General features: G+C 48.4%; 1 protein-coding gene across 2 annotated transcripts in view; it reads left to right on the top strand.

The window, feature by feature from the left end:
• The window catches only part of OFD1 (OFD1 centriole and centriolar satellite protein), a 64,177-nt gene that overhangs the window by 41,924 nt on the left and 3,999 nt on the right, over nt 1–18,254 (top strand). Inside the window, exons 10-19 of one of the 2 annotated variants that reach the window (XM_019417908.2) lie at nt 1,567–1,686; nt 3,624–3,697; nt 4,960–5,051; nt 6,151–6,340; nt 7,486–7,616; nt 8,167–8,278; nt 8,812–9,405; nt 9,897–10,020; nt 14,055–14,155; nt 15,068–15,187. In XM_019417908.2, coding sequence (XP_019273453.2) covers nt 1,567–1,686; nt 3,624–3,697; nt 4,960–5,051; nt 6,151–6,340; nt 7,486–7,616; nt 8,167–8,278; nt 8,812–9,405; nt 9,897–10,020; nt 14,055–14,155; nt 15,068–15,187 — 1,658 coding nt within the window. Of the gene's footprint in view, nt 1–1,566; nt 1,687–3,623; nt 3,698–4,959; nt 5,052–6,150; nt 6,341–7,485; nt 7,617–8,166; nt 8,279–8,811; nt 9,406–9,896; nt 10,021–14,054; nt 14,156–15,067; nt 17,893–18,254 lie in introns of those variants that run through there. The other variant, XM_019417909.2, reaches the window with a different exon arrangement.

Below are 18,254 nucleotides of genomic sequence, written 5' to 3'. Positions count from 1 at the left end.
AGACGCCATCATCGGGCTACAGTATGACCAGACACGTGACTTGAAGAAGCTGATAATGCTTGAACAAATGCCATGTTTCTCATTTACATCCGGACATTCGCATCCAGTAGCTGCATGTGTGCAAAGTAACAATTCCAGATACCTGGACCTGCCGCCCTCTCCTGCACTGCTGCTGTCGGGGGAGGGGGAAGACGGTGGCTCCGACTCAACTCCTACTGGGCGAAGAAACTACTGGTGGTGGTTTTTTGTTTTGTTTTTTTTTTTTTTCTTCTTAGTACCAATTGCGGAGGGGCAGAGAGAGAGGGAGACAGAATCTGAAGCAGGCTCCGGGCTCTTGGCTGTCAGCACAGAGCCTGACCAGGGGCTTGAACTCCTGAACCGCACGGTTAGGACCTGAGCCAAAGTCGGACGCTTAGCCACACGCTGAGCCACCCAGGCACCCCTGGGTGAGACCATTTCTCTTGGTGTGTGTGTTCCTTTCCCTAAGTGCTCACATATGTATCCTTCAAATCTCAGCTGGGATTAAGAGCAAGCTCCCCAGTCTGTAGTGGGTGGAATTAAGCTTTCTTTCCCATTTGGCGTCTTGAAACTCGAAATATTCCAGGAACCCTATTTTATTTAAGAGGTTTGTCTTTGTCTTAATGTTTTTTATTTACGTAGGTTCCGTTCATTTGATTTCTTCCTACCTTACTCTCTTTGGAAATTCTCAAGTGGCAGTTTGCTAATGTGAGAGAAAAGAAAAGGGACAAAGTTTGGGCAGATTCTGGATTGTATAATCATGATTATGTAACCACTTCTTTAACCTCTGTTTGCCCTGCTTCTCTCTTGTAAGCACATTAAGTGAAGTGAATGGATTTACTCGTCCTTTGCTGTACAGATGGGGCAGCAGAGGGAGCTCTAACACCAAGCCTTTATGCTTGGCTGGGAGCCCTCCCATCCCTGTGGTTTGGTCTAAGTGCCTGTGAACCTGATTCCTGGCTCTGGAATTGGTTTTGTAGGTGTTTGAAGGTCTCCCCACGAAAAGCACTCCATTCTTCGAATGTGGAGGTTCTGATGGACCCATCTTCCGTTTTCGGCCTCTTCAGTCAATAGATGATTGAATGCCAAAAACGAATCTTGTACCTCTAATTGTTAGGGGCCAATCAGTTAAGTCTCACAGTTAGAAATAATATTCTAGAAGAAACAAACACTTAAGGTACACTAAAGTTGGCTTTGTGGCTTTGTGACTAAAAGCATCCTTCTTTGACCCCTCAGTTGATTGTGGCCCTTGATCCCCTGTACCCCCGTTTTGAGTGTGGGTTTTCTCCTGTAAGTGTAGAAAAGTAAGAAACCACTTTGGTCACCACACATTGACACTCCCCTTAGCCAGGTGCCATCTGCTAGCTGATGAGCTGAAGTTGGTAAAGTAGAGGGACTTCTGGCTCTTTCAGTTCACTTCCCAGCAGGGAAGCCTTGTAAAGGTTTTACTCCGGAGCTAAAAACACAAGGCGTCTCTTTCCCTCTGAATGTGTTACTTCAGATGTTGGGGTTTTCTTACCTGCTTTCTTTCTCTTTGGCTAATTGCAGGGCTCAGCGGCTACAAGAAGAAAAAAATAAAAGAGCAACTGACGCCCTTAGGAAACGGGAGTTGAATGTCCAGAGTATCGAGGAGACCTATGACCAAAAGCTCAAGAATGAGCTGCTCAAGTAATTGCTTGGCCTTGTTAAAGAAATCCCGTGTTTGAATTAAGCTGCTGGAAACATGGCCACGCTGATGAAGTAGATAGAGCCGATGGTTGATGGCAAAATTGAGGGTTGAAAAACATCTATGTTGTCATTGGTAGCCCAGCCTTTCCTGTGAGCATTTAAGATGGGTTTAAAAAGGTACAGAGAATAGCCTGCTCTGCTCATTTGACAAAAAAAAAAAAAAAAAAAAAAAAAGTTTTTAACATTTGTTTTTGAGAAAGCAAGACAGAGTGCAAGCAGGAGGAGCAGCAGAGAGGGGGGACCCGGAATCCAAAGCAGGCTCCAGGCTCTGAACTGTCAGCTCAGAGCCCAACACAGGGCTCAAACTCCTGAACCACAAGGTCATGACCGAAGCCAAAGTTGGACACTCAACACACTGAGCCCACCCAGGCATCTCTCATTCTTACTCCTAGCTTCTCTGACACTTCCTGAGTGCCTGTGGTTTGTTTGTTTTAAGTTGTTAGGGCACTTTACGACTTGCTCAGTTTGCACAGCCAAGAAGTCATAACATTGAAATTAATAAGTGCTCAGTTAATAGTAAATGCATGTGTAGCGAAGAGAGGATTCAACTCGGCTTCTCAGGGTATTTATTAGTAATTGACCTCATTTTTATTGCCTTGCTCTTAATTTGTCATTGTGCCATTACATCATACCTGCAAGGGTTTCTGGAGGCTATTTTACTTTTGAGAGAATGAGGACAAGCAGGGGAGGGGGCAGAGAGAGAGAGAGAGAGAGAGAGAGATGGAGACGGAGACAGACCCAGAATCTGAAGCAGGCTCCAGGCTCTGAGCTGTCGGCACAGAGCCTGACATGGTGCTCAAACTCATGAACCATGAGACCATGACCGGAGCCAAAGTCAGATGCTCAATCAACTGAGCCACCCAGGCTCCCCTGGAGGTTGTTTTTAAACACTGCTGTTAAAGATAAGTAGGCGGCGTCTGGGTGGCTCAGTCGGTTAAGCGTCTGACTTCATCTCAGTTCATGATCTCATGGTTGGTAAGTTTGGGCACCATGTCGGGCTCTGCGCGGACAGTGTGGAGCCTGTTAGGGATTCTGTCTGTCTCTGTCTCTGTCTAATTAAAAACAAAACTTAAACACCATTTTCATTGTATGACTTTTGAAACAATGGATTTTAGTACGTATTTTATGTCCACTCCTCTAACCTACTAGTGAACACTGAAGTAACTCTAGTCATTAAATGCAGAATAAATGAAACACGTACATGTGAATTCAGCATAGCCATGGATACAGAGAACTGTTGGGTATCGTTTGTCTTGGTGTGTCCTTGGAGGCCTCGGGTGTCCTTCTATGGTTTCAGCCAGTGTTGAATTTGGGGGGACATCATGGGAGTGCCTCTCTGTTTTCTCTGACCTCTGAACCGCAATTCAGTTGGCAACAGCTGGTGGAGGTGGCTGAAACCCCGTAAGATGAGCCTTTGGGTGTCTCTAGTTCAGATCTCACGCTGTTGGCGGTCGGCCGTCAGGACTGTGCTCAGCCCCTAAGGGCAAAAGTTCCTCTCTGAGGGAAGAGAGACGGGACGGGTGAATTGCAAGTGACCGACTCGGTTATCATTTGGGATTTAGGGCCCGTCACGCACACCGGAAGTTTAACTTAATTGACTTCTTGGTGTCGAGACCAAGGGAGAAATAATTGTGCTTGGTGACCTCGCAACAACAGGACCCTTCGTTTTGTGTGATTGAGTTTGGGGACCAAATTTACAGGATCGCAACAGTTCTCCAGACCTTTCACGTTTGGAATTCAGATCCTTGGCTCTTTTCTTGAGAGAGTCTGAGGTTTGCACGTGGTCACTTTCAGTGCCCCGGTCCCGTAGATAAGCTCGGGTATTGATAGTCCATCCAGGAGAATGACAAGCTCATTTTAGTTTTTCTGACCTGCAGGTATCAACTTGAACTCCAGGACAACTATATCGCTAGAACTCACAGGCTGATAGAAGATGAAAGGAAGAATAAAGGTGACTCTGGGGACGAGCTGTGTTCACTGTGACAGAGGCTGTTAGCTTGCGAGTGCCTGTTCTGTATTCTAAAAAACCTAGCGTTTACACCTGGTGTTACTGCAAAAAGTACATGGTTTTTATTAATCTTACAAAATTGGTTTTTTAATACATTTTTGTGAATCTTCACGTTTAACCTTTCATATATTCGCAAAGGTTAGCGATTCACAAGCAGGATTTTATCCAACTTTCTTTCAGTGTATTTTGATAGATGTGACTATCAAGAAAGTGGCAGTGACTTTTTGCCATCGGGTAAATACTACTCTTAACCACGAGACACTACAATTTTTACTTCCGGAAAATTGTAACTTCTCTGTCCCTGTGATCTAGTTTATTTCTTCTACTTCTAATGTATTCGTATGCTTCATGATATTTTCACGTGACATAGAATCTTTTTTGGGTAAGTTTTTTTTATTTGAGAGAGAAAGGAACCCCAAGTAGGCTCCACACTGTCAGTGCAGAGCCCGATGCGGGGATCAAACTCCTGGAACTGTGAGATGACGATCTGACCCAAAACCAAGAGCCGGATGCTTAACCAACAGAGTGACCCAGGCGTCCCTACTTGACCTGTAATCCCTTAAATTCTTGAATACATTAGCCTAAGAGTAGGAAAGCTGGATAATTTTTTAGTCTTTGGGATACTTGACATCTTAATATATTTCCGGGAATTTGTCGATGAAAAGAAGTTAAACTTCTAGTGGCGATTTCAAATGGACTCTTGGGAGTAAACCAGGGCTAAGCACTTGATGCTGACCGGCGAGGTCACCCCGTGTACATCTGCTCGCAGCTAGCCCATGGAGGCTGATACTTCTATGTGCTGTCACGCGTTCGGCAAATCAGGGTTTTGATGTTACATCTCCATAGACCGTGTGAGATGAAGTGAAAATGACAAAATCGTAAATACAGAATCCCAACAGACAAATCTGTCTTTAAGGAAGTTCCGACCTGACGGCGTGCGGGCCCTGTGCTCAGAGCCGATGGTGTAAGTGGTGACTTTTGTGCAGCAGGACTAGGCTTGCCGCGTATTTGACCGTTACTTGCCGTCACATGTTGAGTAACGGGGCTTGTTTCTTACTTGGCTGCTGATTTGTTTTGACCTTGACATCTGCTATTCAGATAATGAAATAATGGTCATTAGGTGTGACAGTGGCCATAAGTTATTAAACGACTTGTATTCACTAGGAAAACTTAATGATGTTAATTGGTTGGCTCTTTTCTTTCAGAAAAAGCTATACGTTTGCAAGAGGAGCTCACAGCTATTAATGCGAAAAAGGAAGAATTTGGTCATTCTGTAAAACGTGTCAAAGAGCTCGAGGTAATGAAGTCTTTTGTTTTGAAATCGACATGAGGCAATATATGAACCTAGAGCTTTAGTCCTGCGTGATTTATCTTACGTTGTCCTCTTGACATGTTGGGACTTGTTTCCATCTTAGTCTCCTGGGAAAGCACAGCAAGAGGATGTCCTTTGGGGCCTAGATCCCTGCCTGAATCCTGTGTCTCTCCCTTTCTGCATGTGTGCCTTGGGGCAAGCTCTGTGACCTCAGACGACTCCTGTGTAAACTCTGGGATGTTCCCGCCATGCGTGGTTGTGGAGGGAGTTCGGGGAGCTAAGTTTTGCACGTCGTACGCGGCTTGTATGCACTAGCTTCTACCTCAGCCTCTTCTCCCTTCCCATCAAGGGCAGGAAAACTTCCTGTCAGGATGTCAGGATCTCCCAGCTTAAAACCCGATGAGATGCGCTTGTCACATGCCACTGTTACTTCACTTGGATTAAGCTGTGTGTTTGCGGGGCACCTGGGTGGCTCAGTCGTTTACAGCGTCCAACTTCGGCTCAGGTTGTGATCTCACAGTTCGTGGGTTCGAGTCCTGCGTCTGGCTGTGTGGTGACAGCTTGGAGCCTGGAGTCTGCTTTGGATTCTGTGTCTCCCTCTCTCGCTCTTTTTTCTGCCTCTCTCAAAAAAAATAAAAACTTCTGTGCTATGTGAAGGACAGAGGTGGAACTTGAGGTACATAAAATGTTAGGCACAGAACCTATTTTTGTAGCTTGTTTTGTAGCATTTTAGAGAACATAGTTTGTAAGGACTTGTGTATTAGAGAACTCTGTAGGCTTCTGTAACCACACTTGAGCTGTATTGTACTACTAAGAGGAAAGCACCCCACAGTACGTTAGTGAGATCTCCCCCTTTGATACTTAAATGCCTTGCTGCAATCTGGGGTTGATTTGGGGGGCCCTTAGTTGCCTCTGGAGGAGAGGACTTCTACTGTGGTTCGCGTCTCCTTGCAGAGAAACAGACTTGGGTCAGATGACCTTCATTAAATCGTGGCGCCCAGCCTCAGGCAGCTTGGCAGCCTGGACGTAGGCGGGACTGTAGCCACCCACTGTTCACACACAGGTGTTGCTGTTTCGATTCCAGCTGGAGTTAGAGTCGGTCAGAACCCAGTCTTTGGCGATAAGCAAGCAAAACCACCTGCTGAGAGAAAAGGTGAAAGAAATGAGTGACTATTCGCTACTGAAACAAGGGAAACAGGAGCTTCAGGCGCAAAATAAATTACTTAAACAACAGCTGGAAGAGACCAGAAGTGAGAACTTGCGTCTTCTAAACCGTAAGTCTTGTCTTGTCCGGATTGGCGTGACTTTGTGATTGACACTGGCTCAGTATTCCGAAACTGCTCTGTCCTGTAAGGGAGGCTTCAGTTGAGAAGATTTTCTCAAATTTCGTGGATTGAAGGTACATTCTTTTCACTCGCTGCCACGAAATTGCATCACTAACAAGTTTTCAACTGTATAAATATGCCTCTCTGGGTGGCCCTCGGCTCCCCTTTCCTCTGAATGCTGGTTGGGTTTGGCCAGCGGGGACACACTCCTGTGCTTGGAGGGAGAGAAAAGAGTGAGGTCGAGGTGGCTGTGATCCCTTCTGCGTCTCCTCCCGTGCGGTAGGCCGGGGCGGGCCGTGGGCCTCAGCCAGGCAGGAGCCCAGGCCTTGGCTTCTCAGGGCTCTGTACCTGCTCACGGTCTCCGGGTCTGGGAATTCCTCCCCTCCTGACCCTCCAGGCCCTAGGAGTGTTGACAACAGGGCCCCGGTAGCCCGGGAAACTACACTGTCCTTCGTGGCTACCCGATGTGAGTCCCTTTATTGAAGGATCTTCTGGTGACCCGAACTGGGGATACCATCTGCTTTCTGCCTGGACCCTAAGTGCCACTGACAGATGCCCAGGTCGGACTGGACCTCGGGGCAGTCGTTGGCAGGTTCTGACAGGGCAGATAGGTGGGCTTGCATGTTAATTTCTGGATTTGAAAGAATTCTTTTACTGGGAGTACAATCCTGGAGAGCTGTAAAGTGTGCAGTCACGTGCATTAAATTCTCTTGGGGCGTCTGGGTGGCTCAGTCGGTTAAGTGACTAACTCTTGATTTCGGCTCAGGTCATGATCTTGCAGTTCATGAGTTGGAGGCCCTGCGCCGGGCTCCGCACTGACAGCGCGGAGCCTATTTGGGATTCTTTCTTTCTCCCTGTCTCTGTCCCTCAGTGCTTGCGTGCGTACGCGTGCTCGGCCTCTCTCTCAAAATAAGTAAACTTAAACTTTTTTTAAAGTAATTCTTTGGGAAGTTGGTGAGTCGAGATGGCTCTTAGTCTCCTTAATTACTATCATGTACAAAGGGAAGAACAACGTAAAGCCTCTTGAGCTGCTTTTGTTAGGTGAAACGAGAAAACGTGAGGCTGGTGACGAGCAGGCTTTTTTACCTTCACAGACCTGGCTCAGCCTTCTCCAGAGCTGGTGGCTTTTCAGAAAGAACTAAAGAAAGCAGAGAACGCTATCGTGTGTGAGCATAAGGAGTTCGAGACCCACAGGCAGGCCCTGCAAAAGCAGCTGCAAAGTGAAGTGAGTACTGCCTGGCTCACCCAGGCATCTGGGCGGGCCGCTCTGTGGGCCTGGGGACTCGGTGTGTGCCACACCGGCACCAGTCAGCCGGTGGCATCAGAAATGAGCCCCCAGTCTGCTGATTACTCCCCCAGTGTTCTTTGTCCTTGGAGAAAACTCTCAAGCTGTTGTGTGACCTTAGGTTCCCCATAGTAATAAAACCGAGAGGAAAGTAAACCCCCCTGAACACGCAGTTTTCGAATCCCTGTTGGTGCTCCCTGGTAAAAGTACCTGATTCCCCCCCTGTGATGCAACAGTATCGATGCTCTTTCTGACGTCTGCCTCTTGTGCTGGAGTAGCTGTTGTTGGAGAGGAGTGAAAAAGGAGCTGTGGAACTTGCTAGTGGGTTCTGTTGTTGTTTCATCTGGACCCCGGGGGTGATGGGTGTCTGGCTGCTGAGAATTGGCCAAATCGACAAAGAACATCAGCCCGATGAGAGAATTGTGCCTTTGGAAGTATGCTGTGTGATTGGTTTTACATTGATTTCTTTTCCTTCTCTAAATCTTGGCAGATTGAACGTTCTGCACAGCTGAAGGCCCAGATCCTCGATTATGAAGATTCCGTAAAGAGATTAACGAGAGAGGTGGCCGATTTGAAATTGCAACTGACACAAACCCAGACGGGTTAGACACCTCTTTAACTTGTGTGTGGGTGGGTGTGTGGGTGCACACGTGGGAGAGAGAATGCGAGCAGCTTCTGATGCTTGTGAACACGTAATGATGATGCTTCAGTGAAGTTGTAATTCTCACAGTAGGGAAAAGCTATAGAAATGTGTCACCTTAGAAGTAAAACTCTTGTCTTGGGGCACCCGGGTGGCTTAGTCAGTTAAGCGTCCGACTTCAGCTCAGGTCATGACCTTGCGGTTGTGGGATTGAGCCCCATGTCAGGCTCTGTGCCGACAGCTCAGCCTGGAGCCTGCTTAGGATTCTGTATCTCCCCCTCCCCGCTCTGCGTGAAGAAAGCAGGCCTGTGAAGCCATAGCTGGTACATGCACTCTCTTGATAAATGTTGATCATGACTGCAGCTTCAGAAAGTGTTGAATGTGCGAGTTTGTCCTGAATACTTTGATTTTTGCAAAATAATGCTCTTGATCTCTTTTAACTCTATCCTCCACCTTTTCCCATCCTTTCTCACACTGTCGTTTTGTAACCCATAGCCCTAGAGAACGAGGTGTACCGCAACCCAAAGAACTCTCTGCTCGATCGGCCCATCAGCGGATTAATGGGTGGCAACGTGGTGGTACCTCACAACGGTGACCTGAACGGGGATTTCTTGAAAGATGCTTTCGGACTGGAAAGGCTGATGGCGGGCATGCTTCTGTCGAGGATCGCAAGTGACCCAAGTGCGAGCGCCAGGAGTAGTTCCCCCGATTCTGACCTGGAGTTTGTAGCCAAGACCAAGGCAAGGGTGAAAGAGCTAGAGCAAGAGGCCGAACGTTTGGAGAAAGCTTTCGGAACTTACCATCCAAGAGTTCATCCACGCCCCACGGGAAGGTCTTCAGCCAAGAGCCCGCCACCCCTGCATGCGACAGGAACGCTCAAAAAGACCACTTCCGGCTTCCCTGGAAGACGTACTTCCGCAGAGGACGCGGCTGTCCCTGAGCAGCCTCTGGCAGGCACACCCGAGGAGGACAGGAGCAGCGCTTCGGCTTCTGAGGCGCGGCCGCGCAAGGGCACGCCCTCCAGACGCCTCTCCTCCACTTCCCTGCCCAAGGCCAAGAGGAGCCTCCTTGCTAAAGTGTATCTGGAAGGTGAGCTGCCAAGAGGGTTGCGGGGTGCTCTGCATTTGGAAGCTTCTGGTGCTCAGAGGGCCTCTGAACCGAGTGAGAGTGCAGCCCGGGACGGCAGGAAGGAGCAGGAGCTGAGCCTGGCAGGGCCCGAGCTCCAGCAGTCATGTCCTCGGTCTCAACCTGCCTTGTCTGGCTGACGGTGGCATCTCCCACACGGGGCGGGGATGCCGAGGGAGGTAGTGGGGTAGTGTCCCATTTTAGCATTTTCCTCGGCGGGCAGACCTGTGCTGAGTGACCGGCGGCTTTCCCTTTACCTCTGGTGAGTTGCATATGTTTGTCACTGCTGTAGTTGTATTTAGGTGCTTGAATCATCCGTTTGGTAGATCATCTATGTGTCCTACCCAACTGTTTGCAAGGGTAATGTTAGCTTTTTCAAGGTAACAGAACTGTTCAGAAATGACGTTGCTATCTTCTCCTTGCAATTTGTAATGGTCAAGCTTTCTGCCCCTTAGGTGGGGACAGATCCCGTGCTGCTGGCTGCATTCCTGGTCCTGAGACAACGCCCCAGCCATCACCCTCTGAGTCCGGGCACAGCCCTTCCCTCCACCTGCTGCCCAGCCCTCGGGAGCAGGCCAGGTAACCCCGCCTTCCCCTCGGCCACACCCACTCTGGGTAGCCTCACCGGTCTCACGCTGGACTTGTTGGGGGTTTGGGGGATATGAAAGACCACATAGCAGTACAGAATTTGTAATCAAATTGTAAGATGACGTACGATCTTTGAGAATCCTCTAAATAACCTGCTTGGAGAAAATAACTCCTTTTAGCAAGTAAGTAATTTCTACTGGTTTGCCAAGCTTGGCGTGTAGAATAGAGACGATGGGGTCAATAAACATCTTCATAGTTGCAAGAGTAGACTCAGTTTATAAAGATAAAACCAATGTACAAAACATGCAAAAACAAATGCAGTTGAAAACAATTTTTGGGTCCCCTGGAGGGCTCAGTCGGTTAAGTGTCTGACTTCGGCTCAGGTCATGATCTCACGGTTTGAGTTTGAGCCTCGTGTCGGGCTCTGTGCTGACAGCTTGGGAGCCTGGAGCCTGCTTCGGATTCTGGGTCTCCTGCTCTCTCTGCCCCTCCCCTGCTCATTCTGTGTCTCTGACTCTCTAAAAAATATTTTAAAAAAGTTGAAAACATTTTCACACATTGTTAGTCACTCAAAAATATTTCGGCATTTAAAATATAAACAACGTTCTAATTTTTTTTTTTTTGGACCCGAGTATAGTTGACTCACGATGTTGGATTCGTTTCAGGTGTACAGGATAGTGATTGGACTCTGGACGTTATGCTGTGCTCCCCACGAGTGTAGCTGCTACGCAGTATTGTTAGACTCCCCTTGAGCGAATTCCCTGTGCTGTACCTTTCATACCCGTGGCTTCCTCGTTTCCTAAGTGGAAGCCTTTACTTCCCACCCACCTTCACCCTTCTGCCCACCCCTCCACTCCCTCTCCCAACTGTCAGTTTGTTTTCTGTATTTAGAGGTCTTACTCTTTCTTATTCACTTATTCTTGAGATGCCACATAGAAGTGAAATCATAGGGTATTTGTCTTTCTCAGTCCGACTTATTTCATTTAGCATCATGCCCTCTAGGTCCATGCGCGTTGTTGCAAATGGCAAAAATCGCATCCTTAATTATGGCTAATATCCCGTTAGGTATAGGTGCGTGTATACATGCTTACACACCCACGTTTCTTTATCCATTCTTCAGTCAGTAGATACTCGGGTTGCTTCTGATCTTGGCTATTGTAAGTAATGCTGCTGTGAATAGAGGGGTGCATAGATGTCTGCAAATTAGTATTTGTTGTCTTTGCATAAATACCCAAGAGTGGAATTCCTAGATGATCTGGTAATTGTATTTTTAATCGTTTGAGGAAGCTCCGTATCGTTTTTCAGTCGCTGCACCACTTGGCTTTCCCACCAACAGTGCTGGAGGGTTCCTTTCTCTCTACACCCTCACCAACACTTGGTGGTACTCGGTGTTTTGATTCTAGCCATTCTGACACATGTCACCTGATCTCTCCTTGTAGTTTTAATTTGCGTTTTCCTGATGATGAGTGATGTTGGGCATCTTTTCCTGTGTCTTTTTGCCATCTGCGTGTCGTCTCTGGGAGCTGTCTCTTCAGGTAGTCCGGCCTTTTTGGTAGGGTTATTTGGATTATTGGTGTTGAGTTGTATAAGTGCTTTACATATTTTAGTTTTCTTTTTTGAGAGAGTAGGAGAGGGGCAGAGGAAGAGGGAGAGAGAATCTTAAGCGGGTTCCGTGCCAGCACAGAGCCCTACACAGGGCTTGATCTCACGACTGTGACATCATGACCTGAGCCAAAAGCAAGAGTCCTGACACTTAACGGACTGAGCCAGCCAGGTGCCCCTACGTGTTTTGGACATCATTGGATTTATCATTTACAAATCTCTTCTCCCATTCGGTAGGATGCCTTTTGTTTGGTGATGGCTTTTTTTTTAAGCTGTGGAGAAGCTTTTTATTTTGATGTAGTCCCAGTGGTTTATTTTTTTTCTCTTGCCTCAAGAGACCTACCTAGAAAAATGTTGCGAAGGCTGCTGTCACAGAAATTCCTGCCTGTGCTTGCTTTGAGGATTTCTATGGATTCAGGTCTAAGGTTTAGGTCCTTAGCTTCTTTTGAGTTGATTTTTGTGTTGGGTATAAGAAAGTGGTCTAGTTTCTTTGTTTTGCATGTAGCTGTCCAGTTTTGCCAGCATCATTTACTAAAGAGGCTGTCTTTCCCCATTGTATATTGTTGCCTCATGTGTCAGATTAATTGGCCATATTAGTGTGAATTTCTTTTTGGGCTCTCTATTTCTGTTTGATGGACGTGTCTATTTCTGTCAGTGCCATATGGTTTTGATTACTATAGCTTTCCAGCATATCTTGAAATCTGGGATTGTGATCCCACCAGCTTTGATCTTCTTTCTCAAGATTGCTTTGGCCCTTTGGGGTCTTCTGTGGTTCCATACAAATCTTAGTATTTGTTCGAGTTCTATTAAAGATGCTGTTGGGGGGGCACCTGGGGGCTCAATCGGTTGAGCGTCCGACTTTGCTTGTGTCATGATCTCACAGTTTGTGGGTTGCAGCCGCATGTCGGGCTCTGTGCACACAGTTCAGAGCCTGGAGCCTGCTTTGGATTCTTTCTCATTCTCTCAAAAATAAACATTATAAGATTATTTTTAAAATGCTGTTTGTATTTCGATAGGGATTGCATTGAATCTGTAGATTGCTTGGGGTAGCAGGGACATTTGAACAACGTTACTTCTCACAATCCATGAGCATGGACTGGCTTTCTGTTGGTGTCCTCTTCAGTTTCTTTTATCAGTGTTGTATAGTTTTCCAAGTACAGGTCTTTCAGCTCCTTGGTTAGATTTATTTCTAGGTATTTTACTATTTTGGGTGCAATCGTAAATGGAGTTATGTTTTTGTACTACTTCATTAATAGGGTACATAAATGCAACTGATTTCTGGGTATTTTTCTATCCTGCAACTTCACTGAATCCATTTATTCTAATAGTTTTTTGGTGGAGTCTCTAGGGTTTTCTGTGTATAGGATCATGTTGTCTGCAGAGAGTGACCGTTGACTTCTTCCTTTCCAATGTGGATGCCTTTTGTTTGTTTTTGAGAGAGACCGAGAAAGAGCATGTGTGCAAGTCGGGGAGGGACAGAGAGAGAGAGAGAGAGAGAGAGAGAGAGAGAGAGAGAGGGAGGGAGGGAGACACAGAATCTGAAGCAGGCTCCAGGCTCTGAGCTGTCAGCACAGAGCCCGACGCGGGGCCTGAACTCACGAACCATGAGCTCATGACCTGAGCCAAAGTCAGCTGCTTAACTGATTTAGCCCCCCAGGTGCCCATGGATGCCTTTTCTCATCTGATTGCTGTGGCTAGGACTTCTGGTACTATGTTGAGTCAAAGTGGGAAGAGTGGACCTCCTTGGCTTGTTCCTGATCTTAAGAAGTTCCAATTTGCATATAATGGAAGTAAACCCTCAATTGGTAGTGGGTCCTGGGGTACGACTGCTTAAGCAGACGTGGGGTGGGTGTGTTCAGGAGCACAGGGGTGGGTGGCTCAGTCTGGGATTCGGGTCTCCTGTGGGACCCCCTGTTGATGCCTAGTCCCCATAGCAGGAGATGCTGACTCCTTCGTTCTGGGCTTCTGCATGTGGATTCCATTTTCTTGTACAGAGTTGAAAATTGCCACGTGTGCCTATTATCCTAAATCGTGTTAATGGTTTTTTAGATCACTCTTGTAATAAAGCCAAAAAGAAAGACGAGACACGTGTGCTGAGGGAGGGCTGTTTAGTTTACAGGGGGCTTGGGAGTGTAGCACTCTTAGCCGGCACGTGCTGGCGGTGTGCACAATTGTTTTCAAAACGCTTTCGGGTTCTTTAAGAAATGAACTGCTCCCGGGAACAGCATGGTGATGAGGGTAGCACTTCTCTCCCAGCCAGTGCGTGGGGGGTGCCCACTGCAGCGTAGCCCTTGTTGTCTGTGAGTCCAAGGAAAACTGCTCTTCTGCAACAGTTTCTTGAGTCCCAAAGAGTTTGCGTCATCCTGCGCTCTGGGGTTTATATTCCTTCAACGTGATCCTTGAATTTTATTCTTCCAATCCAGTCTTCATCAAAGACAGACAGAACTTGAAGAACAAGGAGAACTTTCAGATCCAGACAAGCTACCTTTTAAGGACAATGAGGAATTTGGATCATCTTTTGAATGTAAGTTCAAATAGGAGTCCTGGTTTTTAGAAGTTAAGAATGTAGAAAGCTTAGTTCTGGTGAAACATAACCACGGTCATAAAAAGCGAAGCTGTTACAGATTAGGACATTTTGATTTTTGTGGTAAAACCACAGATATTAACATACTGCCTCATTTTTAAATCACAAAGATTTTCGGGGGGGTGGGGGGTTGTTCGGAGTTCTGTTCGTTAAATGTTTCTGGATAGTTCACCATTTCAGAGTGGGAGCTAAGCCTCTAATTGAATCCTCAATTCAGTTTACCACTTTTGGGATTGCCTCAGATTTAAAATGATTTTTTTTGTTTGTTTCTCCTTTTATGGAACACGAGCATGCTAAGTTAGATTTGTTTGAATTACACTGATTCCATTGACTGCCTCAGATTTAGAAAGCCCATTGTTTGATTAAAGAATAGAGGTAAAATACTACAAGCTTAAAGAGTCTAGAAATGGTATCCTGGCCATGGCCCCACTTTGTACATAAGCTGTCATCGTGTTTCGTGAGCTTCATCGCTAAGTGTGAAAGGTAGAATATTTTGAACATTTAAATGGCTTAGTAAACTTTTCAAAATCCCTGTGACTCCCCCTTGTTAGGCTCGTTAAATCATGATTTTAAATACAGTTCAAACGATTAGCAGCAACCAGGTGAGTTCTGGGACTCAGCTGATTTTCCTGTTGGGTGACGGATTTGATCGTGTGAATGAACGTGATTCTCAAAGCTAAAGAACACTTGCAGACGTGAACACGGGCAGACAGGCGGCTGTGATGCAGACTCTAGAGCTGGCCCGGCTGCTCTGGCCGAGACTTGATGCTCGGGAGCGAGCGGTTCCCCCGCCGCGCCGCACGCCCTTCCCTCGCTGTGGTTCCTGAGGACTCGCGTTCACACCTCTTGCAGATGCAGGGAGCACGCCGAGGCAGTTTGAGGTGGACGGCCTCCATCCTGCTGGCGACGTGCCTCACGTGGGTGCCACCGCCGCCGCGGTGTCTGCCGGACCTCTCGCTTGCTGCCACCCCGGCAAGTTTTGCTTTGTTTGTACTCACAAAATAAACTAACGAGTTAGTGATAGTTAATACTACTTCGTTTTCTAGTTATTTGCTTCTTCCATGCATTAAAGTCGGACAAGAAAAACCTTCCCGGGGCGCCTGGGGGGGTCTCAGTAGGTTGAGCGTCTGACTCTTGATTCCCACCCGGGTCACGATGTCCTGCTTTGTGGGTTCCAGCTCTGCATCGGGGTCTGCTCTGAAAACTGGAGCCTGCTTGGCATTCTCTGGTCCCCCTGCATCGTCCCTCACCTCACACTCTCTCTCTCAAAATACATAAAGGTTTTTCTTTTTTTAAAGTTGATCTACTTCAATCTTCAGGGAAGCTGATGACATTGGAAGAGAACTGGGTATCAGACTTGTCTGGCCTGGCCCACCTGGTCTTTCCTCTTCCCTTCTCCAGACCGCCTGCTTCCCTCCCCAGTGGAGACATTTGAGCTCTGCCCCAGGGCTCAGCCGACAGGCGTGTCCTTTTCTCCTTGAACCAGAGTGTTTTAGCCTCAGAGGTGAAAGGAAATGCCTCAAGTAAAACCACCCGTAGGTCCTTCCCAAACATCGGCAGAGCATCATCCCTAAAACCCATGGGATGCTTCTTGAAACCAGTCTGTTGGTTTCAGGCGCGGTTGAGAATATGAGGAATCACTGAAAGGAGCAAGAGGGTTGGTTTTTGCTGATTCCAGAGCAAGTCATTTCTGGAAAGTGCTCACTCAGACTCAATCAAGAGCCTTTTGCATATTGGATGCTTTTCTGGAAGCTGCCCCTGCTTCATGCAGCTTCTAGCAGGACGGTCAGCAGGCCATGGCTGATGGCATCCGATAGGAAGCTGATGGGGACAGTGGTGCCCTAGAGCAGCTCTGATGGGCAGACACTGGAGTGAGTAGAGAATAGAAATAATGCAATAGAATAAGGGACACGAACTGAGTTGACGGGCCTTCTGTTTGTGACAGGTACTGTACGTTACAATAAATGGCTTCTTAAATTACTCTTAAACGGTGGGGTTACGTTTTGATCGTTGAGGAACTCTCAGGTCTGTTGTTTCACGTCTTCGTCTGGGCGCCAAGGGAGGTAAAGCCTAAAACTTACTATCTTTGTGCCAGTGGAAACCGTGCTTTTCTTGGCTCTTCCATCCGAAGAGGTTTCCCTCTGCCACTCTGGAGCCACCAAGTACACCTCGCAGCGAAGGAGCCCTTTCCTCATTGTCTCTTGAAATCTTCCCCCAAACGGCATCCTCGCCCTGAGGTCGCCGCTCCGTACGAGTGACGTGCCTCCAGCGAGGAGGCTGCGTTTTTGCCTGTGCAAGTGGCCAGCGGCCGCCTCTGGGGTTCGAATTTCATGACCAGGATCAAGTGGAGACTGCTGCCGCTCTCCTGTGGGAGACGCTAACTTTTGGTTGGTGACTAGAGCACAGCCACGAGGCTGGAAGTCCCGTCGTGAATCTGTGCTTGTCTGTGTGTTAGCCTTGCTGGGAAAGCTGAGGTTCTGGACCAGAGCTGGAGGAGAGAGGTCAGCGTAGTCCTCTGTGGAACTGAGATCAAGTTAAACACGTGAGGCGTGGGGACGTGTGTTGGCAGCCTAGAGAACAGGCGATTCAAACCCGGACCTTGGCCGGAAGGGACAGAAGTAGGGAGATGGGTGCTTATGGGTCTTGACAAGGCAGGGACAAGGTACTGTGTGAATATGGCGCCGAAGTGGCCACTTGTCACTGTAGGAATGAGGAGCTCACAGAAGATGTGGCATTCAGGTGAGGGCTGGCATCCTGGGTGGGGCTTGGGGGAAGGGAGCACATCTGCTTGAGGAGGACGTGCGAGCGGGTAGCAGGGCAGACGGCGCTGTACTCGGGCACCCGTGTGCGTGCCGGCGCCTAGACGGGAGGTTTCGGACGTGAACGTTCAGGTGATCCAGGAGGTCAGGCAGGAAGGGAAAAGGCAGTTTGGCACTCGACCGCCACGGGTTTGGATTCCACCGGAGCGGAGCGTGTGCACAGCACATCCGGAAGTGACTGGTGCTCACGCAGGTGAAGGTGGGCTGCCTGGAGGCCTGGAGAGACCTTGGTCACGGAGACCCTCGACCAAGTGATGTCGGCCACCTGGGTGAACGGTGATGAGGACCTGAACTGCAGCAGGAGGAGGAAGAGGAAAGTGTAAGCCCTGGTGACCGAGTGGACGTGGTGTGGCCAAGAGCATGACTCCAGGGACAAGGATGAGGAGTTCAGCTAGGAAGCCAGGGCTGCAGGATCTCCTGTGTCGATGGCAGGGAGCCCGGTAGAAACATGGGTGTGAGCAAACATGGAGAGAGGTCAGGACCAGAGAGGGAGGTGTGGGAAAGGTGGGGGATCAGCCCGGCGGAGGTGGGCGGCGGCAGTTACTTGGCTAGACCAGGGGGAGGGTGTGGTGGTGTCCCATGGGAGGTGCAGGAGAGACTGCAGCACCCCTGCACGGGAGCAAGGCGGGGAGTTACAAGAGGGCTGTGTCTGGGCGCCTGGGGGGCGGGGCTCAATCAGGTAAGTATCCGACTCTGGGTTTCCGCTCTGGTCATGATCTCCTGTGTGGGTTTGAGCCCACGTGGGGCTCTGTCCTAACCGCACAGAGTCTGCTTGGGATTCTGTCTCTCCCCTTCTCTCTGACCCTTCCCCACTTGTGCACACACACGTTTGCGTTCTGTCTCTCAAATAAGTATACTTAAAAAAAAAAAAAAAGGGGAGGGGGGTGGGGGCTGTGTAAATGAATAGGGACTAACAGTTAAGTCTGAATCCTAGAGATGGGGGGAGGCTCCTAACCAGAGGCAGAAGTGGAAAGGTAGGGCTTGCCTGGGGAAGCAGTGAGGAGGTGGGCAAAGACGGGGAGAAGATGTGATGGGGGGGCGTGGGAGGCAGCTAAAGTCATCGTGGTCAGGGTGGCTTATCTGCATCTCAGCCAAGTAAAGGCGGGGTGCGGTGCTCGGAGTGGGTTTGGGGGCTCACAGATGGAACAGGCCAAGAGCCCTCTGAGAACCCGGCAGATTCTTCCTGAGGCTTGGGAAGGGCCCCTGCGAAGCAGTCCTGC

This window comes from Panthera pardus, unplaced genomic scaffold (genome assembly GCF_024362965.1).
Source record: "Panthera pardus isolate Hobbes unplaced genomic scaffold, ASM2436296v1 HiC_scaffold_27, whole genome shotgun sequence".
In the NCBI taxonomy this organism is placed as follows: Eukaryota; Metazoa; Chordata; class Mammalia; order Carnivora; family Felidae; genus Panthera; species Panthera pardus.
This window is presented reverse-complemented; position numbering and strand designations above follow the sequence as displayed.